At 47.4% G+C, this 27581-nt stretch overlaps 2 protein-coding genes across 2 annotated transcripts in view; both read right to left on the reverse strand.

The window, feature by feature from the left end:
- The window catches only part of LOC144733042 (E3 ubiquitin-protein ligase TRIM11-like), a 101275-nt gene that overhangs the window by 39036 nt on the left and 34658 nt on the right, over nt 1–27581 (reverse strand). The window lies entirely within an intron of this gene.
- Nucleotides 875–27555, reverse strand: LOC144733044 (E3 ubiquitin/ISG15 ligase TRIM25-like). Its single transcript, XM_078614778.1, has 6 exons — nt 26813–27555; nt 26097–26192; nt 11318–11551; nt 10448–10470; nt 9992–10095; nt 875–4351 (listed from the first exon to the last, which is right to left on the reverse strand). Exons 1-6 carry the CDS (start codon nt 27383–27385, stop codon nt 3804–3806), a joined length of 1578 nt encoding a protein of 525 aa, XP_078470904.1. The 5' UTR covers nt 27386–27555; the 3' UTR covers nt 875–3803.

The raw sequence follows: 27581 nt of genomic DNA on the forward strand, positions 1-27581 counted from the left end.
GGAGGTCCTCCAGGACTACCAATTCACGACCATTTACCGTAAGGGATTGCGGCACTCGAATGCGGATGCCTTGTCGCGATTGTCGCCTCGCTCGGAATGCGCATGTCTTCTGGGATTGGCGCGTTGTAAACCCCCTGTCGCCGTCCCCGCGGGAGTTTTGCTCGCCGCCACTGACGCATCACGGGTCGACGTACCTGCCGCTCCCGCGTGCGGGGACTCGTTACTCGCGTTGCCTCTTATTGAGTGGGGCCGTCTCCAGATGGCTGACAGCTCCCTACTCACGTTGCGTCGCAAGGCAGAGGGTCCCGAGGGGGGGGAGATGGGGGTCGGCTCCTGGGTGGTCAGACAGGGCCTCCTGATGAAGTGGGACAATATGTCCCGGCGTCATGCGCTCGTTGTGCCATCTGCTATGCGGGGTAGGGTCGTTCTAGCTGCTCACGAACGACTCCTGCATTTGGGATTTCATAAAACGCTCGCCCTACTCCAACGGGACTATTATTGGCCGGGTATGGGAAGCGATGTGGCGAACATCCTCAAGGGGTGTGTGGGGTGCGCTCAAAGAAAACCGCCGCCAGTAGCAGCTAATCTACCGCTACAGTCCATCCAGGTTTCGCGCACGAACGAACTGTTCGCGCTCGACATCTTGGGGCCCGTTACACCTAGGGGTAACAAGTACCTGCTAGTTGGCGTGGAATACTTCACCCGATGGCCCATGGCATGGCCGCTCGCCAACCAGTCGGCTGCGGCAGTGGCGGACGCCTTTGTCCAGGGCTATGTTTTGGACAAAGGTGCCCCCGAACGCTTGCTGACTGACCAGGGAAAAAAAATTTCGAGCGTTTTGTTGCGCGAGGTGTGCGACCTGTTGGGTACGAAAAAAGTGCGTACTTCCCCGTACCACCCACAGACTGATGGAATGGTTGAACGTCTCCACAGGACGATTACTTCTATGTTGTGCCAACAGGTGTGCGACGATCAGGTTGACTGGGACTTACAGGTACCTGGGGTCCTCGCGGCGTATAAAATGTATGGTCGAGAGGCCGATCCGCCCATGGATGCCCAACTGGGGATTTCCGAGCCGCGTGCAAATTCGAAATTGGCCGACCACATCAAATTTAATATCGCTAAACTGGCTGAAGCGCGGGAGGCTGCGAGGTTGAATTCAAGATCTCGCCAGATTGCTAACGAAAAATTGCGTGCACGGAAGGTGTATACGCACGATTGGAAACCAGGCGATAAGGCCTGGCTGCACTGCCCACATGCACCGTTGGCTACGTCCCCAAAATTGCTGAGGCCATGGAGGGGACCTGTGGAAGTCGTGCGTATTGCGCGACCCCAGTGTGTTCAGATTAAATGGGGAAAACGCCATTGGTACGTTCACCCCTCCCATCTGAAACCTTTCGCGGCGCCACATGGCCTCCCTTTGTGTCGTGACGACTGAGCATGTGATGTGGCCGTTGACTCGGGGAGGGACATGTCGCCGCCTGATCCTCACGTGTCTCCGCCTGATCCACTCCCAGGTGTCTCGGACTTGACGGCTGCTGACCGTCGGAAACCGGAACCCCAAGGCACGCGCGGATCTCCAATGCCTGCCCCGTGCCTTCCTGGACTGCCGGAGCCACCTGATGGTCAACCGCGTCTGGTGCCGTACGACGGACCGGCCAGGCGGACTCGTGCTAAGACGCGACACTTTTCCTGAAAGGGGTGGAGAGGGGGTCCCGGGGTTGCATCTCGTCGCGGCGTTCCCCTTCGGTCCGGTCTAATGTCCCGTTCAAGGGGCGGTCGGTAATGTAGGGACGCTGCACGGGTCATTCTTGTATATAGTTTATTGTTGTCACTCGGCGGTTTGTACATATTATTCTTGTTGTTACGGTGGCGTGTTCTGATTCTTACGGGATTCGCGGAGTTCTTGTTGTGTTGTGTTGTGTTATGTTGTTGTGTTGTTGTGGTTATTGTTGGTGTTACGGGGCACACACGGGGAGGGAGTTTTTTTTTTTCTTAGCAGCCGGGCCGGCTGCGAGCTATGTGGTGGGGGGTGATGTAGTGACGGTACGCGCTGACAAGGGGGGATCGTGTGAGAGCGCGTCGGGTGTGGCTACATCGCGTGGTATAGTGGTGACGCGCGCTGACACTGATGGATCGTGTGGCAGCGCGTGGTGAGTGGTTGTGTGCACTGACACAAGCTGGGAAAAAGGATCGTGTGGCAGCGCGTGGTGATTGGCCAACTAGGGTGGGTGCTCACATCGAGGTCTGCATAGGCTCCGTCTCCCCGGGAGCGGAGGACTATAAAAGGCGATGCGCGGGGGCGCTCGGAGAGTTGGTAACCAGTGAAGATCGAAGACGGAGTTGGAAGAGATAGGGCCCTGAGACCCCTAGTCCCGCTGTCCTTGTAAGGGCCGGGACCCTGTGTGGCTCAGAGGCGTGACCGTGGGACCCGCGGCCCGACGTCCTTGTGAGGGCGAGGCTGTGGGACCCAGTGGTCGGGACCCATACCCCAGCCGGGGTGGGTTCCCTGGAAGCTACGGGGCGGGAGAGCCCGTGTGTGTGTAGCCGGGGGAACCGCGTAGCGTAGGCTGCAGTTGGCCACACGTGTTAGTGGAGTGAAGTTGGCGTTAATAAAAGTGTGCTACCCGTCAAGTCGTCTCCCGCCGTAATTCCTACATTACACATGTATGATACGTAGCTTTAGCGATTTCATTTTAGGGTTACCACGATACGATACGTTCAATGCATGTTAAAAGTTTTTTTCATAGCAGATCATATAGGTAGGCTAAGAATTTAACCTGTTTTTTTACTTTTTACTGTGCAATACAGTATTGTAATTAATAAATACAATATATAGTTTAAACAGTACGGTACTGTAAATTGCTCTGTTTTGCTAAATTATCACCATTCTTTAAGACTCCTGCGTAGGCTGAGCCATCTTCGACTTACGATATTTTTGACTTATGATGGGGTCGTCGTAACGCATCTCCATCGTAAGTAGAGGACTACCTGTAGTCATTTGAGGCTGAGTCGACCTAGGGGAGACCCAAGACCGATTCATATAATCGCTATCAATGTTTGTAAACCGGTCATGGTCCTCCCCTAGGTCGACTCAGCCTCAAATGAGTTCCTGGTGCGGTGTGTAAACATTGTCAGTGGGGAGACAAAGACGGCCGGGCATGGTGCTGGCCACCCACCAAAACAAAAATACACACAAAGACACACACACACAGACACAAAGACACAGTAACAAAGACACACACACAGACACAGTAACAAAAGACACACACACAGACAAAGGCATACAGACCAACCCACTAACCCAAAGAAAATTATCCCCCGTGATGCCTTAACAGACTGTAGGGGCAAGTGCTGTTTGCTAGTAGCACCTATGAAGTCCGGCACTGTGGCATACGAGGGGGTCGGTGACAAGCACCACGCCCGACCCGCCTTTGTCTCTCTAGTGGCGATGTTTGCATATCGCAGCAGGTACTCATTTAGGCTCAGTCGACCGAGGGGAGAGCCTGGACCGATTCCGATAAACATCACTGGTGTCGGTGAACCGGTCATGGGCCTCCCCTAGGTTGACTCAGCCTGAAAAAAATGTTCCTAGTACGGTGTGTAAACATCACCACTGGGGAGACAAAGGCAGCCGGGCGTGGTGTTGACCACCCACCCCCTCGAGTGCTGTGCCGGCCTTCATAGGTGCTCGCTCACAGCACTTGCCCCAACAGCCTATTCACGCTATACAGGGGGATCTGTGTCTTTGTGTGCACGAGTCTGTTGCGTTGTGCCCGTTTCTCTGCTCACACTCCGTGCTCTCAGGACGCACGACTCAGATCCAGAAAACTCACTGAGCTTCCATCACCATACACCCACAGTGCGGGGGTGAGCGGTTGACTAAACGAGTGGTGGACGGAGTGCAGCAGCTCCATAGAGTCGGCGCGGTAAAACGACAGCAGCCCCGCCTCCCAGTGCAGGTGACACCCGACTCTCCGTGGAGGATCCCTCACCGGCACTGAGGTATCTACACCACCATGACGCACGTAGCAGCTGTTGTTATATTTATATAATACCCAGGATGAGTCGTTCTGTCCCAACCCGCACTCTTCACCACGCCCTTTGCGTGCGATTATCCCGTACGTGACTCCAACCTCACAATCCCCCGCCGCACCCCCCACGTCCACCTCCCAGTAGTGCTGACCCGACGAGAAGCTCTCGGAGCACAGGGCTTGGTAGTATATATCAAAGCGGTGTGGGTGATCGGGTCGACCCTGGGAGACAGCGGTCAGCATCACCGTCCTGAGGTCTGAGGAAATCTGGAGGTTGTTGTGGACCGAGTTTGGGTCCACAGTCGGTGAACGTCCGTCTGCAGTAACGATAATCACAGTAGCCGTGTTAACAACAGCACAACTATAACAATAGCACTCGTGCACTAATACGCACGGACAGTACAATAGAGCAATTCATAATGAGCAATATTACATAACGTTGTAATGCGTAGCTGTCGATGTGATGACATGTGACGGGCACTTTGTGAATCCACTGCTGGACGAGGGCCACCCTACACCGTGCGGGTCGCGGGGCATATTTGACCATACTTCACCACACCGGTCACCGCGCGTTGGTGAAAGCAGGCGGCGTGGCCGGCGAGAGCACAGAAGTACAGTACAGTGGTGCGTTTGTTTGCGCCGCCTTCTGCTGCCCCGCGACGTGGCCCCGCAGCCTGTAGCACCTGCTAGGCAGGGTGGTGGCTGCCCCGCCACGTGGCCCCGCAGTCTGTAGCACCTGCTAGGCAGGGTGGTGACTGACCCGACACGTAGCCCCGCAGCCTGTAGCACCTGCTAGGCAGGGTTGTGACTGCCCCGCCACGTAGCACCTGCTAGGCAGGGTGGTGGTGGCCGCCTGTGCGAGCCCTGCCCAGGCCCAGCCCCTGCGGGGCTTTGCGAGGTGCCAGGAGGTGCGGCGCACTGCGGGCGCTCTGTGCGCTATGGCTGCACAATTTGGGGAGAATCTCTAAGTGAGATTTTTCTGATAGATATTGCGATTTCACTGTGTAATAGATTTAAAACACGTGATGGAACATTACCACATGATACCATCAAACTATGAACTGCTCTATATATTCTAATGCAAGGATGAGAACTTAAAATATATGAATTGCTTCTAATATGTATTTATTAAAATGTTTTAACTTAAATAGGACGATTAAACATAGAACAATTGTTAAGTTAAATAAAAAAGTTATAATAAAACACTATATAATTCCAATAAGAAAGTAATAGGACTTTTCAAATCGCAAAAAAATCGCAGCCTTTGCGATTTGCTAATTGCATTGTTTCAAATTGCGATTTCAATTTGAAATTGATTAATTGTTCAGCCCTCCTCTGTGTGTGGACAACAAACAAAAACATCTCCCATGTCACCCTTCACAGACTGTAGGAGCAAGTGCTTTTGGTGAGCACCTGTGAAGGCCGGCACGGCACACGAGGTGGGTGTGATAGTGTAGTGATGTACACTCGTGTGTGTGATAGTGTAGTGATGACTGCGGTGTGTAAACATCGCCACTGGGGAGACAAAGGCGGATCGGGCGTGGTGCTGACCACCCACCTCTCGTGTGCCGTGCCGGCCTTCATAGGAGCTCGCTAACAGCACTTGCCCCTACAGTCTGTTAAGGCTATACGAGTGATCTGTCTATATAAACGTATTGATATTTATTGATACGTGTTCTTTAGTAATAAACTTGTTGCATGTGTAATGATTTACACGGGCAACTCAACTGTCTAATAGAACCTAAAGTTGAATTTGATTCTGAGAGCTTCAGGTTGTAACAATGAACCCTAAGAATCCTCAAGGTGTTTGTATCTCGCTGCCTCAAGCACTAATAACACTATGTAACACAATTTTTGTCCCTGGGTAGTGTTATCTTTTTTATTGCTTATGCCTGAAATATAGAAAATGGCTATTATTCCCCACAAACTTTGCTTTTGCGACAAGGACAGTGATATTTTGAAATGTACATATTTTTAACGAGATAACGGACGAATGTGTGTCTTTTCGTTCAAATAAAGTCAGCAAAAAACAACATATGAATCGAAATGAACATATATTTATACTAAAGTAACACAAAAAATTACTACTAAAAATTTAGAAGTGAGTAGTTTATCGAGATTTACGATTATACTGTAAATCACTTTCACGAATCAGCCCCCAAATGTAATCTCCCATCATGTTCTCGTTATCCTGTCCTTGGTAGTGGCGTTCAAAGTCCAGTATATCCTGGTGGAAGCGCTAGCCCTACTCCTCCGAGTACACTCCCATGTTCTCCTTGAATTTATCAAAATGAGCATCAAGGATTTGGACTTTGAGGGACATCCTACAGCCAGTCTCAACCAGCTACATATAGTTTTCGGTCTTGTGATTGCCCAGGAAGCCCCAAACCACTACGACAAAGCTGTTCAAAGCCACTTTTTCCTTACAGTGAGCTTCTTGGGGAATTCATTGCACTCCAGGATCTTCTTTATCTGTGGTCTGACGAAGACACTGGCTTTGACCTTTGCCTCAGACAGAGTAGGGAAAAAGTCTTGAAGGTACTTGAAGGCTACCGAAACCTTATCTACTGCTCTGACAAATTATTTCATGAGGCCTAATTTGATGTGCAGTTGTGGCATCAGCACCTTCCGGGGGTCCACCAGTGGCTCCCACTTGACGTTGTTCCTCCCAACAGAGAACTTGGTCCGCTGTGGTCAGTCCTACCTGTGGTAGTGCGCCTCGGTGTCCCTGCTGTCCCAAAAGCAAAGATAGCAGGGAATCTTGGTAAACCTACCTTGGAGACCCATCAGGAATGCCACCATTTTGAAGTCTCCGATGACCTCCCAGCCATACTCATCATACTTCAAGGCATCCAGCAAGGTCTTGATGCTGTTGTAACGCTTTTTGAAGTGCACCGAGTGAGCCAGCAGAAGAGACGGGTACTTGTTACCATTATGGAGCAGCACGGCGTTGAGGCTCCAGGATGAGATGTCAATGAAGAGGCGCCACTCATTCTAGTTACAGGCGATTCCGATTGCCTCAAACAGACTGGTCACATTGTGGCAGAAGCAGAGCACATCTTGACGGATGAAAAAGCTGCAAAAAGGTTGGTGACGCTTCCTCTGATCTGCGACTTGCACGCTTGCATCCAACAAGTGTAACGGCTTGAGCCTAGATGTCAAAAGCTTGGCATTGGACTTGGTCAGACCAAGATCTCTGATCAAGTCGTTGAGGTCTTTTTGGTTGGGGTAGTATGGGTTTCTCTCCTCAGCTCCACCTCTGAAATTGTCATCTGGATCTACAACATCTTCCTCACTCTCTGACTTGCTGCTCTCTTCTAAAGACGGCTGCTTTCTCTCTGGAGGAGTGGGTGTGGGGAGCTCATTGCAGTGTGACACCGGGGCGATGGATGAAGGAAGATCCAGATACGTAATAGCAGGTGCATTATTGGCAGAAGTAGCAATTGCTTGAGTGGTCAGTGGGTTCCCGCCAAATTTTTGGGATAGCGAACTTCATGGCTCTTTTTTCCCCTCTGTACCATTCTACAAAAATACATTTATTTCACCCATGACTAATGTGTAAAAGATTATCGCAACATTTTTCATATATGATATATTTTTTCAATAACATTGAAAATTGTAAAACATTTTAAACTTTAAAAAAAACTTTTACAATGACATTTTTTAAAACAAATTTCATAACATAAAATTCCAAGCAACAATCGTCCATCTTACCTTCCAGAGTTTTTTTGCATTGCTCGCAGGTGAAATGAGGTCCCCAGGGATTGTCTCGATCCCCGACAGGCATGCTGGAATATGCCTTGTAGGCCTGAAAAATCTTGACAGATGCTTCCACAGAGTACTTTTCACTCTTGTCTTGATAAATTGGCCGCAGACATAGCAAAATGCGTCTGCCGGATGCTTGCAGCCTCTTGATGCCATCTCATAAAAATGCAGATATGCATCCACTTAGGCAGCTGGAACTAAACTTAACTGGTGAGCTTAAGGCCCCTATATTTATACTACTTTTTTATTACTGGAAAGTTCTAGAATGTTCTAGAAGTTACTACAAGTTACTACTCAGCACTGAATCTATCTGGAATTCTCATTGAAAATATGTAAATTTCTAAATATCAATGTCCTGGTCACAAAAGCAAAGTTTGTGGGGAATAATAGCCATTTTGTGTACTTTTGATGCATAAGCAATTAGAAAATAACACTTACTACCCAGGGACATTTTTTTTTATTACACAGTGTAATGAATCCTAAGAATATCAGCCATAGCTGTGTGTGTCAAAGACTCAGTGCCGTTGATGCTGAGAGCTTCAGACATTAACACGGAACCCTACGAATCCTAACTGTGTCTGAGTCTGTATCACGCTGCCTCAAGCACTAATAATGAATCCTAAGAATATCAACCATAGTGTCTCTGTGTAAAACACTCACACGCAGAATAGCAACAGCATCCTCACTCAATTATACACACTTGTAGGGTTAATATAGCTCAAGCAATACTCCTTTACACTCATGTGTGTGTGCTGTATGTGAACGTAGAGGTATTGCAATACATGGGCAATAGCAATGTATCTGTTAGCACAGTGATACATGTGGTCAGCCACAGTGATAGCCCAGTCTGGCTCTGTGAGCCTCGGGTATTAACATAGAACCCCAATAATCTTTAAGATGCCTTAGTAGGGATATAGCAGCCTCAAGCATTATGAATGAATAATGAGAATCCTTAGGCTGCCTTAGTCTGGTTATGAGCCTACAGCATTAACAATTAACCCTACGCTTCACTACGGTGATGTAGTCTGACTCGAGTCTGATGATGACATCCATTACAGAAAATACTTTTACTCGTAGATTCATCTGCTACGATGGTTACTCTGGCCAACAGCATCTTCACTGGATAATACATACGTGTGTGGAGCTTATGTAATAGCGAAATACACTCGTGTGTGTGCTATATATTATTGTCTAATGAATACATTACAGTCGTAAAGTTGATGTTTGCACGTGCAGTGTAGTGATATACAAGGTTGACCATGGTTATGCCTTAGTCTCACTCTGTGAGCCTCAGCCATGAACTGGGGAACCTAAGAATCCTAAAAATGCCTTAGTTTGACTCTCTGAGCATCAGGCTGTTGACATGAAGCCTAAAAATCTTCAACGTGTCTTAGTCTGGATGTATGATCGTTAAAACCCGCCACCAACCAACACAGACAACTAGTAAGGGTTGTCACGTAAACAGAACATGCCAATTTGTCAATAGTACAGCACGCCGGTGTGTTGGAGAGCCAAGCCACAACATTATTTAAATTTATATTGATGTAGTTATAAAAGCCATTTCACCATATGAATTCTGCAGGCCGATTTTGTGTCTGCAGAGCTGATGCTTACAGGACGTACCCGGTACTCGTTTAAGCCAAGGGTTCATCTGGGAGAGGCTCAGAATTGGTTCTGATTGGTTCTGAATCCACTCATCATTGATGATAGCCATGGCCGTGAGTCACGTGTAGGTGACCATGTTTGTAGCTCAGTGCACAGAGCATTCCATCATCATTGCACATCCATACTCACTCTCGCTCATGTACACATACGCACACAAACAGACAAACAGGCTGGAGGGGCAAGTATTGTTAGCGGGTGGCACTTTAAGGCCGGTATGGCACTTTAAGGCCGGTATGGCACATGAGGGGGTGGGTGGCCAGCACTACGTCAGGCCGCCTTTGTCTCCCTAGTGGCGGTTTTAACACACTACACCAGGTAGTCATATGAGGCTGAGTCGACCTAGGGGAGGACCATGACCAGTTTATAAAATCGTCACTGGTGTGGGCTGTGGACAGGAATGGAATTTGTGTCGCTAGGTTCATATTGTAGCATGCTAACCACTATGCCACTGCTCAGCAACATACACACAAGACACAATTACATGTACAATAACACATGCATACTTGTCAAGAGTCCGCGGAACTCACACATGAACGCCAGCAGGTTGACCACAGCTCCCTGCAGGGCGCTGATAGTGGCGATGTCTTCTTTGCCGGGAGATGAGGGTGGATCTCCCTTTTGAGCGTCTCTCCTGTGAGACCAGAACCAGCAGTGACACACACAGCCTATGTCTTACACATCATCATTACACACAGCATCATAATTCACAGCATCATCATTCACAGCATCATCATACATGACATCATCACACACGGCAACATTGCGCACAGCATCACAGCATACAACATCATCACACAACCCTTGTCTTACACAGCATAATATCACACAGCATCATGCCACACATCATCACACAACATAACACAACATCATCACACAGCATGATCATCATACATCATCATCATCACCACACATCATCACACAGCCCAAATTCCACACAAGGCGTCACCCCGTGTGTTTATTTGTGCGAGTTCATGAGTCCATACCGGCTTGTCTCCTTCAGGTGAACCTGCAGGAGTCAGACACAGGGGGCGCTAGTCAGTTCACCTCCAGCCACGTTAACCACACGGTGATTGGTAGACACGATGATCTGGGCTGCGCTCAGCCATTCGCGGATCCCAGTGTTGTTGGTTGTAAACTCGTTTGGAATCGATGGTTCTCATCAGCAAAGTGTGGCCTCTAAAACCGTGACCACATGGTACCCGATGTCACGGGCAGGAGGCGTCCATAGCACTCGACGTCGAGTCGCAGTGATTGTGAACCAACATTCAAAATAATGATCCACTGCGAGAGTGAATTACACACTTAGCTTTGCGTTACCAGAGTCCATAGTTTAGCAGGGTTAACATTTGTTGAGGCAGGCAATCTCGGGATTGGTTTCAACTTTCTAAGACTCATAAGATGTCAGTGCTGAAATATAACTGCCTCTGGCTTTCCTGATGTGAAAAAGCCCATCCGTTATCAGCATTACTATTGGTTGGTATACATTTGGTTAAATTTATCATTTAAATTTAGTGTCAAGTGGCCTCAATCTGATGTACATTACAGGATGATGAGGTTACAATTTTTATGTCAATGCCTGCATAGATTACCAACCAATTAACTCAAGGGATTTGTGTGTTAATCGTATATTTCTTCTTTTGAAATTCAGCGGTAGTTCATATTTTTATTAAAATATACTAATTCAAGTTGGTGAACTTAACTCTACGTTAACTTTTAGAACCCATGGGCTATATTTTGTTTTGACAATGCAAGTGGCGTTATATTGTGTTTTGTGTTGCAACGCATGTGCCATGTTTACAAGCGCGATGAACACGCGAACTGGGGCACTCGCCCTGGATCCCTGAGTGCTCTACCTGCAGGAACGTGAGCGAGTCCCTCTCCTCCTGCAGAGTGTGCAGGCGCGTGGCTGCTGCCTGGAAGTCGCTGATCTCGCGCTTGTAATGAGCAATTTTCTCCTCGATTCGGGACAGCAGCTCGCGCCCCTTCACGTCCACGCGATCCAGAGCTGCCCTCTCATCCTCATCCAGCGTCACCCTCATGCGAGTGAACTCGTCTGAAATGCCAGCTTTGGTCTGGAGCATGGAATCCTACAAAGGGCGTGTGATGGATTCTATAAATTCATATTCCATGCAGTTAAGACCAAAGTCACATTGCTTTCCGGTTTCTCGAAACCTATTTTCCCTGCTTCCACGTTATGTCTTTGGACTCACATCTCATTGAACAGGTCGATAAATTCAGGTATCTAGGTGCTATCTTGCCCTTCACATTGATAGCATCGCCAGTAAGATTTAATAAACGAATCCTCTATAAATAAACACATTTTCTCACCTTGGCTCCATCTTGATATAATCCAAGCCGCCATCTTCCCCATCTTTGACTCCTGTAAAATCATCAACCGCCTAGCCTCTTGTTCCATTATACCACCTGGCCGCCCACTTTGACCTTGATGCCTCCATATCAACACATTATTGCAACCTCTGTATCACCTCCAATTTATCCCCCCTGGATATGTTTAGAAACCATCACTGGGCTGTCTTCATCCTAAGATTCCTTTAAAAACAAATCCGCCAAATATGTAAGGACCTCTTAACTCCGCAAATTCCCAGTCGCAACCTCAAAAGTACCTCCCTGTTCTCTCTAAAATTACCTTATATTAAAACAAGGTTTTGCAACGCGGCCTTCCACACTGCTGATACTACTCCACGTTACTGAAGTGTCCTTGCCTCTCAGCCTAGGCTGGGCTCCTTCCCCAGCCTCCAACACGATTCGAGAGCTGCGTGATGAGTGAGATATGAACCAGTGCCTGACTCTACCTTCATCAACCTGCATTGACCCACTCAATTAAGTATGGCCAACTAGCCTCAACGATCAACACGATGTTGCGGAATCTTCGTCCAGAAGTGTATTGGTGAGGATCTGTAAATATTCTTAGGTTTTTTCGTTAAAGTCACGTAGGTAAAACATTAAAATTAATAATAAAAATCACGACGTTTCGGAGGCAACACAAGTCTCCGTCATCAGGTGAGACCGTCACAGCCAGATTTGCTGCATCAAGTGAGGCAAGGATTCAAGATGTAATCCCTTAAATGCAAGTTGAGGGGGGAGGAGAGGGGGGGGGGGAGTTCATCAGAATGTGGTAGCCAATGAATAAAACGTATCGGGAGGGAGGGGAGCGGGGCTAAAAGAAGGCACGAAGTGCTACGTAGAACGTATCGGGAGGGGGAGGGGGGCGGGGCCAAAAGGATGGACGACGTGGTACACGAGAGTCGGCGGCGTGGACGTGGTTGTGTGCAAGCAACTATTGTTGCACACGCCAACGTATTGGACAGAGAGGGGGAGGGGAGGCCAAAAGAGAGTGTGGGATGCAAGTGTACGTGGACATGTGTGTGTACAAGCACCTGTTGATACACATGATAGAAAAGGAACGAAAATGCCCATGTTTATACCAGTGCTGGCTGAACAATAAAGAGAGTACTGTTAAACACTGGGGATGTTAACACTCGGTAAAGGAAAGTAAAATAGTGCCTGTCAGATAAGATGGTCCAAAAATGTGTAATTAAGTCTTTTTTGCTTGGTTGATAACATCTTTCCAATGATTACTAAGTTTGTACCCATCATCACGGTTGAAATTATGTCTGTGTTTGTATATTTGAATGGCTTCGTGTACAAACCTTTGATGGTAGCCATGAGGTTTGCAGAGAACCTTGGTCTCGGAAAAGACAATTTCATGAGAGCCCACCGAGTTGTATCAATGATCGGCAATGGCCGAAGAATCAGTTCTGCCGTGTTTCAGATCTGACTTGTGCTCGCGGACACGATCAGAAACATGACGTTTCGTTTCTCCAATGTAGCAATCACCACAAATGCAACTCAATTTGTAGACTCCAGGATACTGTAAGTCAGGAACGACATCCTTCACAGATGGAATCAGATCACGGATTTTATGCACTGTACTGAATCGGACTTAGATCTTAAGTTTGTTTAAAATTTTGGAGATCTTTTTGGTCACGCCTGCTATGTATGGTAACGTGATAGTTTTGGTCGGAGTTTCATGTGGCTGTTTCTGTGTGGTGGGAGAAACAGCTTGGCGGATAGTGCGGTCAGAGCATCCGTTCATCCTGAGGGCCCGATATACATGTCTTAATTCACCGGCCAGGTGGTGTTGGTCAGAAATGCCATGGGCTCTGTGGTATAGCGTTTTGATGAGAGAATTCTTTTGAGATGGGTGGTGGTGGGAATCCGGTTTCAAGTAGGAATCTGTGTGGGTGGCTTTCCTGTAGACAGAATGTCCCAAGGATCCGTCAGGCCTCCTCTCAAACAGAATATCCAAGAATGGTAGTTTACCGTCTTTCTCCACTTCCATGGTGAATCTGATGGATGGGTGTCTAGAATTGATGTGGTCCAAGAAGTGGTTCAATGCTGGGCGGCCATGTGGCCAGATGACGAATGTGCCATCCACATACCTCTTCCACAGGAAAGGACGCAGGGTGGATGTCTGGATGGCGTCTGATTCAAACTTTTCCATGAACATGTTGGCTATAACTGGTGACAAGGGGGAGCCCATAGGGGTACCCTCATTCTGTTTGTAGAAGGTGCCATTCCAGGTAAAATAGGTGTTGGTGAGGCAATGCCTAACCAGCGCAGGTACATCAGAATTCAATCCATGTTGGACTAAGTCCTCAATTATTGTTAGGGTGTCCGGTACTGGGACTTTGGTAAACAAAGATACTACATCAAAGCTGACGAGGATGTCATCAGGAGATAGTACCATGTCCTTAACCATAGAGACTAATTGGGTTGAGTTGAGTACTGCCGAAGAGGTCTTGCCTGTGAAGGGAAGGAGAGTTTATCGTCGACACGATGGGTCGTAGCGGGGTGCCTTCTTTATGGATTTTGGGAAGACCATAGAGTCTGGGAGGTCTAGCCGCCGATGGTTTTAGAGAGGGACGTTTGCTTGGTTCGATTAGGGAAGTCGAACTCGTGATGATACTGTTGGTTTTTGTCGTTAGGCTTTTAGTAGGATCGTTTTTAAGTTTTTACTTTTATTAATTTTAATGTTTTACCTACGTGACTTTACCGAAAAAACCTAAGAATATGAATCCTTGCAGTCACGAAAGCTTCAAATCTAGGATCTGTAAATGATTTACAAAAACAGATAAGCACACGATTCGCCTTCTTTATAGATTTATCTCTGCACATCACCAATAAAAGTATTTTGTACATAATCTATTGGCCCCACGGCCTTTTGTCACTGCATTATTTTATCAGTACAGGCAGAACTCGCTAAACGCTCAATGTGCTTCTTGAAGAAGTGAGCACTTATCGAATCGGCGCTAAAAGTGGTCATACCGTTACATATATGGGGATGCGTTCCTATCAGGGTTATTGCTTTCGGATGACCAATATATGAGGGATTCATTGGGGTATTGGTAAAAGCACCAATTATTCAAAGATAGTAAACCATATTTCATGAATACAGTTTTTTTTAACTATAACAACCTCATTAAGTATGACGTACTGTGCATAACACTGTACTCCTGCTACCATGGCAGCAGTGGGAAACGAGGGTGGAGGAGCTGCTGCGCTCCCAGTTCGGGGTCATTCTCAGAGAAGAGCTCCAGGACCTCCGTTATCTTAGCGGTGACCTCAGTTTACATTTCTCTGGTCAGGTTTCTTTTAGATGGAACCTAGTAAAGGCATATTTTATCAAACGTTTGACCTTGTTACTTATTGATTGTTATTGAAAAAGCCAATCGTATGGGGAATTGTTAGCGTTTGAAACTGAATGGTAAATTTGTGTCTGATGGAATGAGTGGTATTTTTGCTCCAACAATCAGCTTTGCTTTGATTATGCGTATTTGTATTTAAGTCTTGTACCATTACATAATCCTCACAATGACATTAGATTTCTAATGACCATGATAACGGCTCCTACTTTAAGTTTTAGTTCATGAGGAGGCATTCCGGTTGGAGTAACCCTTTAATAATTATTCTGAAATGCAAGTTGATCAGCAGTATCATCACAATTGTATCCATGCTTTTTAAAACCACTTCAGCTCCATTAATATAGCTGAGTACTTTATTGTTGAGCTCTAGAGAGTCTCCATTTGTAATAGTATTGTTCTTCCTTTAAGCTTTTCAGGAGTAATCGTAGACAAGTCAATATCATCGTTGCGCAAATGTATCTTGATTTTCTGGATAGCAGTATGAGGGTAATGTCACTGTATCACCTGTTTTCCATCACCAACGTTCAGGAGCCATTCCACAAATTCCTTTTCACTTTCCAGAGCTCGCATATTCTGGTTCAGCTTCATCACCTGTAATTCTCCCCAAAAACGATGCTTCTTTATACAACTTGCAACAGTAAGAGGCCGTGGACCACGTAAAGTAACAGGTAGGACTTGCCTCCAAATCGTTTACATTTTACTGTTTAATCACCCAATAATCTATAAACAGTCTGACACACGTGTGTGCTTCATCCACGACTGTTCGTTTCGATTGGAATAGATTTCTGGTTTCTTGTTTGGCTTTATATTGCAAATCAATGTTGCTGTTATTTTAAAGGGATTTTGGAGACTGAATGAGCAGATCAGCCTCCAGCTAATAGTTTTGCTGGTATTCCTGTTGACGCAATTGGTGTTGCTATATCTCCTCTAGTATAAAGTAGTATTGAGTATACGAACGTTTTCCCCATTCCAGCAGGACCATAAAAAAAACCTTTAGTGATATCATCTGAATCACCGTACACCATGTTTAATAACACTGCGTGAAAAAAACTTGTTCCTGGGTAGTAAGTGTTGTTTCCTAATTGCTTATGGCTCAAAAGTACAGAAAACGACTATTATTCCCCACAAACTTTGCTTTTATGACCAGAACAGTGATATTCTGAAATTTACCTATTTTACAGAACATTCCAGATAGATTCAGTGCTGAGTTAAATTGAAGTATCTTCTAGAACATTCTAGAACTTTCCAGGAATATAAATAGTATAAATACAGGGGCCTTAAGCCCACCAGTTCAGTTTAGTTCCACCTGCCTAAGTGGATTCATATCTGCATTTTTCTGAGATGGCAACAAGAGGCTGTAAGCATCCCACAGACACATCTTGCTATGTCTGCGGCCAATTTATCAAGATGAGCGAAAAAGTACTCTGTGGAAGCATCTGCTAAGATGTGTGAGGCCTACGAGGCATATTTCGGCATGAATGTCAGGGATCAAGACAAACCCAGGGCACCTCATTTCACCAACAAGCAATGCAAAAAAACTCTGCAAGGTAAGGTGGACAATTGTTGCTCGGAATTTTATGTTAAAAAAAGGTCTGCGACCTCCTTGGCACACCTCCTTCAGCAACCGAGAAGAAAAGTTCCGCCCCTGATCGGTTAACAGCTATTCCGGCGCACCCTTGTCCAGAACGTACCCTTGTACAAATGCCTCAGTGGTGGACGAGGCCTACTGGTCCATCAGAGGCCACGCCATAGGCCAACGTGTGAGGTACTCGACTCCCACCAAGAGGTACCTGTGGCCCCGTTTGGGATGCTGGGAATGGGCCCAAAATGTCGAGCGCCACGGGCTCATTGACATGAGAAATACGGATGGACTGCAGCGGGGCCCGATCCTGGCCAACTGGGGCCTTCCTCCGCATACAGTCGTGGCAACCCTTCAAAATCAGTGCCACGTCACCCTCCACACCCGGCCAATAGTAGTCCCGTTTAAAGGTCTACAAGGTCTTATTGTAGCCAAGGTGCATACGTTTCTGTGAATAGCTCGGGTTAATTTACCTCGTAGGCCAATGGGCACAACCACACAATAACGTTCCAATTGAGCATCCCAACGCATGAGGAGGCCATCATGCACGGCGATCACCAGGGCAGCCGACGGAGCCGAGCTCCGGGCATTAGACCCAACATGGCGTCGTAGCATCAGCAGAGATGAATCCTCCATTTGCAGCTTGAACCATACCTCTCGGGGGAGTTCCAGGCCGAAATCAACAGGCAACACCACACCCGGAGGGGAGCCGCTTTGGCCGATGCAACCAACTGGGCCGCGATGTCGATTGGGGCCTTGCAGTGGCTAGAACCCAGGCCACAAGCGCACCCGCCGTCCGTAGGCAACCTGGAAAGGCCATCCGCATTTCCATGCTGTGTCCCCTTCCTGTGGATGACGTCAAAGGGGTACTCTTGGAGCACCTCGAGCCAGCAGGACAGCTGACCTGAGGGCTGGTCAATCCACAGGGAATATTGCAGGGCCGCATGGTCGGTCCGGACGGTAAACCGCCTACCAATCACAATAGGGCCTGTACAGCTGAAGAAATAACACTATGGCCAGCAGCTCCCTCCGGGTCACACAGTACCGCTGTTCAGTGGGAGACAAAATGGGGCTGCCATAGGCCACTACCCTCTCAACCCCGTTGACCACCTGAGCCAGGACAGCCCCAATGCCCGTGTCACTGGCATCAGTGTTGAGGAGGAACGGTTTCGAGAAGTCCGGATACCCCAAGGGCGGCGCATCCGCCAAGGCCGTGCGAAGTGCCACAAAAGTGGCTTCCTCCTCCACCCCCCAGCGAAACTTTTGCCCTTTGGCGGAGAGTGCGTGCAGTGGTTTCGCAATTGTCGCAAAATCGCGGACGAACTGACGATAGTACGATGTGAAGCCGACGAAGCTACGCACCTCAGCGACAGATGTAGTAGTCGGCCACGTCCGGACACAAGCTGTCTTTTCCGGATCCGTGGGAACACCTGACGCACTCACAATGTGTCCCAAATACTTAACTGATGGTTGCAATAAATGACATTTATGTGGTTTGAACTTCAATCCTGTGGCCCGCACTTTGACGAACACTGCCTCAAGGCGTTGCAAGTGCTCATAAAACGTACGTCCGAAAACAATAGGGTCGTCCAAGTAGATCAAACAACACTCACACTGCAGCCCCACCAAGACCATCTCCATGAGACGCTGGAAGGTGGCCAGGGCTGAATGGAGACTCATAGGAAGCCGATTGAATTGGAACAGCCCCTGGGGTGTGTGGAACGCTGTCTTGGGTCTAGAGACCTCATCCAGTGGCAATTGCCAGAAGCCTGAGAGCAAGTCTAGGGTCGAAAAGAACCGCCCCGAATTTAGGACCTGTAAAACAAGGTCCTGGCCCTCCGACACGGCCGTCAATTAACCTACCAACCCATTCGTTCTTGAAAAGTAATTGGAGGGAGACAAGAGGATACCTGCCTCCGGGCAATACAATGGTCTGCGCAGCCTGAAGGGGTAGTAGGACTTGTGACCCCAGTGGAACAGTCACAGACATCTTAGTCAAGGCCCGCACATTAGCAGCAAGGGGGGACAGCACAGTGGGAGATCGCAGAAAGTGCAATCCCCCCCCCCCCCCCCCCGATGGCATTTCTATACAACCTTCGTCCACAAGGATCCGAACGAGTATTTTGGCCAAAGAGTAAGTCCCCAAGAGGCATGGCACTGCCAAGGTCCTGGAGACCAGAATGGGCCCCACCATTTCAATTTCCCCGATTTTGATTGAAGCCACAATGTGGCCCAAAATGCCCAGGCTGCAACCATTTGCAGCCACGCAAGCTCCCTGAACTGGCCGCAGCGGCCCAATGCTCTGTGGCAGCAACAGAAAAATACATTCCGAAATAATAGTCGGGGACGCACCCGTGTCCACCAAGATTGGCACATTAACCCCTTGTACGTACCCTGCCACTGCCGAGGACCCGGCAGCAGCTGCCACAATGCAATGCGTGAGCACATCCCACTGGCAGGTCTGCCTGGGCCACCCGGCCAATAGCCACGGATGTGCAGGGACCGAGCCTGACACCCCAGAGATGACTTTGTGAGGATGGACCCTAACCACGCTAGATGCGTGAGGTGAGGGGAGCGGCCATGTGATTGATGCGTCGCGACTCGCCTGGGGCCCAGAAGCTGTTCATGACGAGGAGCCGGGGAAAGGAAGAGAGGCCTTGGCGAATTCCCCTGGAGCGTTGCGGCAGCCCTGCTCTATGTGGCTCCGCTGACCACAGCAGATGCAGGAAACCGGCTTAGAGCCCTTCGGGCAAGGAGGTCCCGCCCGCCACCGCTGCTCCGGCCGGTGACCTCTGGCACCCTTCCCATGGTGGTCGGGCACCGTCAGGGCCGCGAGGGTGTCCTTCCCCTGAGAGGCGGTCATCTCCGCAGGCGCTGGGGCTCCCGCGCATGCCGCCACCCTGGGCGGCTGTCACAGAGCGAGATGTGCTTGAATGTTCTTTTAAAGATGTTATCTGGCCCTTCTCGGCTATAGTTAATGCGATACCGGGCTCCCGCACAAGGGAGAGCAGTCGTTCGAGGGCCAGCGAGTCCAACGCCTTTCCCCAAGGTCGGGATATATGGCATGAGCCAGCGCCAGGAGGGAGCAGCAGTATGCGAGTGGTGACTCCCCCTCCTCCCGCTGCCGCATGGAAAACTTCAAGCGTGCGCTGGACGGCGGCTCAAACACGGTGGCCATCTGGTGGTACGCCGCCGGGAGCGATGCTCTGTCAGCCGGCAGAATAGCTTTCAAAAGCCTGTAGCGCCCTCCCATCCAGGCACGTAGGAAGGGCTGGCAGCGCCTCTTCTATTGGCCAACTCACTGATTCGTACGCCGCATTGAAGCAGTCTTGAAAGAACAGCCAGTCGCCCCCTTTCACAATGAACGGCGCGACAGGAGGCAGCCGGCGCAACTGCCGGTCACCCGACAATAAACATGGCGAGGACGCACCTATGCCCCTCCCCCCCCCAACGGCGCCACTAGGGCTGCGACAGCGACGCTGGGTTGCCGAACCGCATCAGCCCTGGCATTCAGCTGGCAAGCCGCGGCGGGGCGTGGAGCCACGGCGGCAACCGCGGGGGAACCCGGAGTCGCGGCAGGGAATGGAACCACGCCAGCACCGGTGGCGGTGTGCGGAGCGTCGGCAACCATGGCGGCGGCTATGACGGCGGTCATGGCGGTGGTTGGCGGCGTCGCATTCAAAATGGCGCCCGGTTACGACGTCGCATACAAAATGGCACCCGATGGTGGCATCGCATCAAAAATGGTGCCCAACTCCCGCGCCGTATCTGTTGGGGAGTTGGCGGGAATTCACCGCTCCCGCTCCAAAAATGTGTCGGGAACGCGCACACGCTCTCCCACCTCGGCCACTGTGGCGACGAGCTGCGCCATCGTCCGCAGGAGCAGCTCCAGCTGCCCCGGAAGGTCCGCATGACATAACATCCTGTGATGTCATGCGGCCAATATTGTTTTATATTTGTATTATTTTATTATTTCCCTTCTACGTGACTTCACCGAAAGAACCAAGAATATGAATTCCTGCAGTCACGAAAGATTTAAATCAAAATTTGTTCATATGCTGTTTATTGCCGGTGTTGCGTATAATGGATGCACCATATGATACATTTGACCGTGCATTCTCAAACAGTAAGGTTGTTTTATATATAGACCTTTTTCCCAAAAAATTAAGATTAAGAATAATTCTGCCAATTTTTTTAAAATAACAAATAAATAAATCCAACACTCGACCCGCTACCCCTCACAAGCCACACCAAGCATCTGCAGGTCGTAAAAGACCATTAAATAATAAACTCCGGGGCAAAGGAAGGCTAACGACTATTTGCAAAATCTCCAGATTGTCAAAGGGCCACCACATGACCTCCCCACACAAACAGAGCCAGAAAAAAACACACACACATAGCAGAGACAAACGGACGTTACAATTCGCATTTTCTTTAACGGTAAAAGTTTGAAACTCAGCAAAAGAACAAATCAGCGTGATAGACTGCAGTCTATATCAGTGGTTTTATCATTGTTACTTATTTTATTTCACCCTCATTCAACTCATACATTATTTCGTATGGTATCTTTCTATCCATGTAATTTCACCAAATTAACCAAAATACATGAGCCCCTGCCATCACGAAAACGTAAGTCCAAACTAAGCTATCCCTCCAAACATCAAAATATAACTCAAAATAAAACACCGATCCCTGGAGACACAAACTTATAACAAAGCTTGGCAAACCCTCGAAATAATGATGTAACGAGGGGCATTACGAATATTGATTAAACATTAACCAAATAATAACCCCGATATATTAGACCGGGGGTAACTCATAAGAGATACAAGAAACAGGTCCAACACACACAAGACCAGATAAATGTATTCCATGGAATCAAAGCCTCCCCGGCCACATTTGTCTTCCAACAATTTGACACAAACACATGGCAGCCATAAATACGTACGAAGGGTGTCTGGCCTCGAGATAACAAACACTACGAAGAAAGGGGGGGAAATGCAAACAAGCATAAACTTTGACGCTAAAACAGCCCGTCCGGGGTCATCAAGGGAAGAGGGGAGGGGGGGAGTCAGGGCGGCCACGGAGAGAGGACGGTGAAGGAGGGCATCTGTTTTTGTTTTTCTCTCGCGGGGGACGCGCAAAGAGGGGAGGGAATTGCACATTTTTAAGCACGAACATGATTCACAAATAGTTCAGTCTTGTCAGGCAGTCTTGCGAGGCAGTCTGGCGACGGAGGCTTGTGAGGGAGTCTTGCGAGGGGCAGGCTCCGGGGCATGGCCTTGAGATCAGCCATGGGTGTCGTGTCTCGCAGAGAAAAGGGACGATGTCTTGATTAAAAGCTGAGTTCGGCATGAGCCGACAGAGTATCGCTGAAAGTTTTATTCTACATTCATCCTGATGTGTTGAGTCGCTCGCAAAGTCAAGGATTGCGATAAGTTGGATTGCACTAAGCTTTCACAGTCGTCTAAGAGGTGTGCGAATACAATTACAAGTTTTGAGAGTGAATGCCAGCAGCTGCAGCTGGAGTTGAACGGACGAGCAACGACGAGCAATCAACTGGGAGAAAGGGCAGAAAGCGCCAAGCATCGACCAAGCGAGCATCACACAGGACCAGCAACAGAGGACACGCTGCAAGAGCAATCGTGCATCGCCAAAGAGCACGGAGCAGTAGAAAGAGCTTGAGTCAGCGCAGTCCTGAAGTAAGGGCGGGTGTCCGTGTGAAGCTGGCAGCTGCACGATCAAGGAGAGAGCACGGAGCAGTGGAAAGAGCCCGACCAGCCGCCCATGAGCAAGAGTGTCAGCGCCAGCGAGAGCGCCGTGTGTTCGACCACACACACTGACCTGCTCCAGCTGGGAACCAAGACATCCAGCAGCGGACAAGCAACATTGCTGCTGCTGCCTCAAAGAGAATGAGCAAGAGTGAGGAACGGCGGCCCAGCGGACGAGCTGTTGCACGCTATGCCGATGCAGCTCATCCAGCAGCGGAGAGAGCCGGCAGCTAACAGCAAACCAGCCCGGGCGAGAGAGCGAGAGAGAGCAACCAACTGTTTCTATGCCCCTCCCCCACCCTCACAAGCTCACGATGCAGCGCCCGGCGTCTGCTTAATACAAATAATTTATCAAGGGGCAATCCACACACACACATGAACCAAACCTGAGCCAATAATAAAAGACTCATTATAAGTGTGCATGAACCATTAGCTGATCGTGGAGACATTGGTGTTCATCGAGTGATATGAATACGGTCGTTTATAAGTACATTAGCCGTTATTTTTCTTTTTAATTATATCAAGATTACCAATAGATTAATCGATGTAAACTAAACGTTTGAAACCTTTTTTTACGAATCTACACGCTCACCGGGAGAATATTGTGTTAAACCATTCTTTTGAACACCGAATCTTGCCCACGAATTAATTGAAGCTTTCGCTCAAAATAAGCATCTGGCGTAAACAGACCTACACTGCCGCACACCATTGCCCCAAGACATTTAGTTAATTATATGATCTTCCCGATGAATCTATTGATGTATACTTTTGCCTTCGGGATATACTGATAATCTTTTTATTGCCTTTCGTATGAATATCGTCGCATGCATGTTCAGGACTTTTCCCTATTGCCGTATATGCTCGCGTTACTCGGTGGAATTAATCAATTGTTCGGTTGCCCAGTTTAACAACGTAATCATTGATGGTTAAAGGTACGGATCAGTGAGGGGAACTTCGCCGGTGGTACTGTGGATAATTCCAAGCATGAGAGTTCGCATATTAGAGTGTTATGTTTTTGTTTAGAATTAAAATTGCTTAAATAGTCTGAGTGGTTTCTTCCTGAGTTCATGCATAATAATCTTATTTATAAAAACTGTATCCTCCGTTGAGATTTGAATTCGAAGACCTGACATAAACACTCTAAGACATAATCAGTAAATGTTAAAACGAGAATAATTGTATTATCCCGATTGATAATAGAACCCTATACAACGAAGCCGAGCTTAATTTAGCATAATTACATAACACTTGGATAACTTCATACAACTCATGGTATCATCCCGATTGATAATACGACCCGAGACAACGAAGCTAAGCCTAATTATCATAACAGCCTACATTAGCATAATCACATACATTCGCATACAGTGATAAGATTATCTCCATAATTAGCATATTGTATGCACATATTAAACACATTATCATAATTTCTAATACTTACGCATTTTTCAAATCTTCATATAATTTTTTATTATTTTCTATAAATTTTTCATTTCAGCTCCCATCGATGCAAAAGCTCCAGCAGAATTTCAGTCTCTGATATGATCTCAGTAATTTCGTGCTTCTGGTGTTACTTCTGTCAATAGCCTTTTTTAATAGTTCATGTGCTTCTGTTTAAGGTGCCAGACAAAAACTTTCCCATCACGACAGCACTTTGTCTATTTCATTGATGCATTTAGTTCAACGGACCAATATTTTGCTTCACAAAATTTTCATTCAATTGTTGTATTAACAATATTACGTTCATCGACTTCTACATATATTTCTTGGTTGTTGGCATTGGGCAATTCACTATTTAATCTTCTCCTTTTGGCTTCCTTTCTCTCTCTATTTGAGTTTAATCGTCGCCTTTTTCTTCTGCCGTTTCGTTTGCTCTTTTTTTTGTGCATGTAGATTTCGATCAGTGTTTAATCATAGGTTTCTTTCTTCTGATGTTTCATCTTCACTCCGCTGTCTGTAATAGTGTCGACTACTTCGATCCATCACTATCACGTTATGAGGGCCCGACCATCTCATCTATATATATTTAAAAGAGCATCGTTGCCGGAGCCGTCTAGCTATGTATATTAAAGATAATAATTACGTTTAACTATTCAAAAATATACATCATAGATTATGGCTTCCTGGTATTTTAATGAGGTATGTAACAGTTGTAAAATTAAACCTTTTATAAAAAATAAAATCTGAAATTATTCAAACCGTTGAAATTTTACACTGAAGAAGGCGACACGAATATTGTTTAAATGTCACTTCACAAAATAAATCGTGGATATTTCCTCTCTAGTCTTCAGAGCTTAAACACCATCTTAGGAGCCAAAGCAGATGATCCAGGAACCGTTTTTTGGAAACCAGCTGAGTTTTTGAGTCATCCTTAGCCGTTAATATATAGATACATATGTTCTGATTTTCTATTTTTGGAAAAATGTTCTCCAGGCCCATGAGTGCTATAATGAATGAGTGTTCTACGGCGTCGTGCAAAGTTAGGTCTGCCTGTATTCATTCAGTACATGAAAACTCTTGAGCGGTTTTGACATGCAGAGTCAGGCTTGCTTGAATCAATGCAGGTGAGCTGCTATGATATGGATCCAAGTTGAACGCAAATTTATGATACATAAACCAGTCTATTGTTGCCTCTACTGAATCAATGCTGACAAAATGATGCCCTCCCAGAAGACTGCGGAATCATACTTTTGTAAATATGCATTCCCACTTAGTGGGGCTGAAGGAATGTGTACATTTGTTCTCATAATTTATACAGATGCAGGTGCATGATGGAGACCTATTATCTGCTTTTTTGTGACTAATATTCTCCACAACATGGATATTTTATGTAAATTATTCATATCACCAGCTGACTGTATGCCCTGTTTTACAGGAGGATTTGTGTTACAATGAATACTTACGCATACGCCAACATAAACAGGCACATAGCAATATCGTTGAAGGCATTAAAGGTAGACGCAATTTTGTAATTATCCTTACCATTAAAATGTACGACTCCAAAAGAGTTAATCACTAATACATCACGACGTGTGCACATTACATTTAAAATGTTTTAAATAGTCATTGACTCTACGTTGTGTCTGCTTTTGAGTTGGGTTCGTGTCATGAGAGCAAACGTGTTTTTCAAGCATCCCCTTTACTCTCTTGAAGTCGCGTTTCTTGTGTTTATTGTAGCATTTAACGCATATTTCCTATCATATTTAATCGTCAACTTCACTCGTTTAATTTGTAGTTTCTAATTCAATATAGTCGTTGCTCCATACTGTGCTATTTTATCTCAGCCATTGCAAGTCATTCGAGTTATCCTGCGAAGTGCTTTGCAGTCTCACGAGGTAAGCACTTTTTTTTCTATAAAAGTTGCATTTGTTTACAGTTCAAGCACGCATTTCCATAATAATTCAATATCCTGCACAGTTATTACACACTGACTCAAGACTTACAGTTCACTTGAGTCTACGGAGTGGGCCTCACAGTGATGTCAACTCCACAGACACTCACAGGGAGACTCCACGCAGGGTAAAGGTCACGGATTCACAGAGTCCACACGCGTTACCTGCACGTGCTTGCGAGCGGCCTCCATCCGTCCCACGGACGCCTCCGCCTTCTTCCTCTTCTCCTCCACCGCTCGCATCTCCTCTCCGACTCCACTCTGTAAGAGACGAAGTCACCAGATGAGACTCCACTCCCTTGGCGTCCCCTCTCAGCCCCACTCCACAAGGAGCCCTCTACAGTGATGGCTCTATAAATGCCACCAGAAGAGTGTTGAGGAAGTCAGCCTGAACTGACTCAAAAAGGCTAAACGACAAGGGACCGTGGAGAGAGAATCAACTCACGGTGATGTTCGTTGTATGAGATGTTTTTTTTATTATTCCCAGGTGACAATTTTGATCAGTTCATGTAGAGGTATCAGAATAAGTATATGTATTTATATTGGAGGAATCAGATGAGCTATAAAGATATTTTTCACAGATGTCCAGTACGGGTGGGTAAGAACGTTACAACAACAAACTATACAAATACCAGATAGTAGTGCAGAGTACAAGAAAGGTAAACAAATCACCCAATAACATACACATACAACTAAGTCATCCCCATCCTACCAGGCAAATCCCACCCAAGTATTAATTTATTTTTTTAGAAGCGACCTGGCCACAAATAATAACTCAACATTGCGGCTTATCATGTGGAAATGTATAGCAGACAAATAATCTCAATGCATGTTTTTTTTCTGCACCTCAGTTGTTCTCACTGTCGGCATGCGGGCCTCACCTTCCGTGTCTGATGCTCGTCCTCCAGCGTGTCAACATCATGTCCTTTATGTTCTCCAGCGATGGCACAGACTGTGCACACGAGGCTCACGTCCTGCTTGCAGTAGAACTTGAGCTCTTCGTTGTGCCTCTTGCACTTGCGTGCTTCAGGGTTCACATCTGGTGAAACCAGGACGTGATCGTTAAACTTCTTCTTCTCCAGGTGAGGCGCGAGGTGCTCCGTGCAGAAGGATGTGTCACACTTGAGGCAAGTCTTCACTGCAAGCGTTTCTCCTTCTGGGCAGTTATCACAGAAAACAACACTATCAGCAGCAGCAACAGCCATGGTCTCAGTCACTAGCAGCTGCTCTATGAGGTTGGCGATCGTCACGTTCCTGGTCAGCTGGGGTCGTCGAGGGAAGGTCTTGCGGCACTGCGGGCAGCAGTAGGAGTCTGTCTCCTTCCAGGCGTCCTCCAGGCACTGGAGGCAGAACGAGTGGCCACAGCTCAGCGTGGAGGGGCAGTCAAACGTGTCCAGGCAGATGGAGCAGGTCAACTCACGGTCCACGTTCTCAGCGGGAGCTGCGCTCGCCATGACCCAAGGATGCACCCAAAATAGTTTCTCACTGTGGCTCAGCGAATATATTTCAACAAAAATAATTTATGTTTATAATATCGTGAGATGTTGATTACCATTGACGAGGTGTGTTCTGTTCAGGAGACGCTGTGTGAGCAGCTCACACAGTGGAGATGAACAAGGAAATGAACTTGACTTCACCCGCAGTTAAGTT

This window comes from Lampetra planeri, chromosome 45 (assembly GCF_965212315.1).
Source record: "Lampetra planeri chromosome 45, kcLamPlan1.2.h2, whole genome shotgun sequence".
NCBI lineage: Eukaryota > Metazoa > Chordata > Hyperoartia > Petromyzontiformes > Petromyzontidae > Lampetra > Lampetra planeri.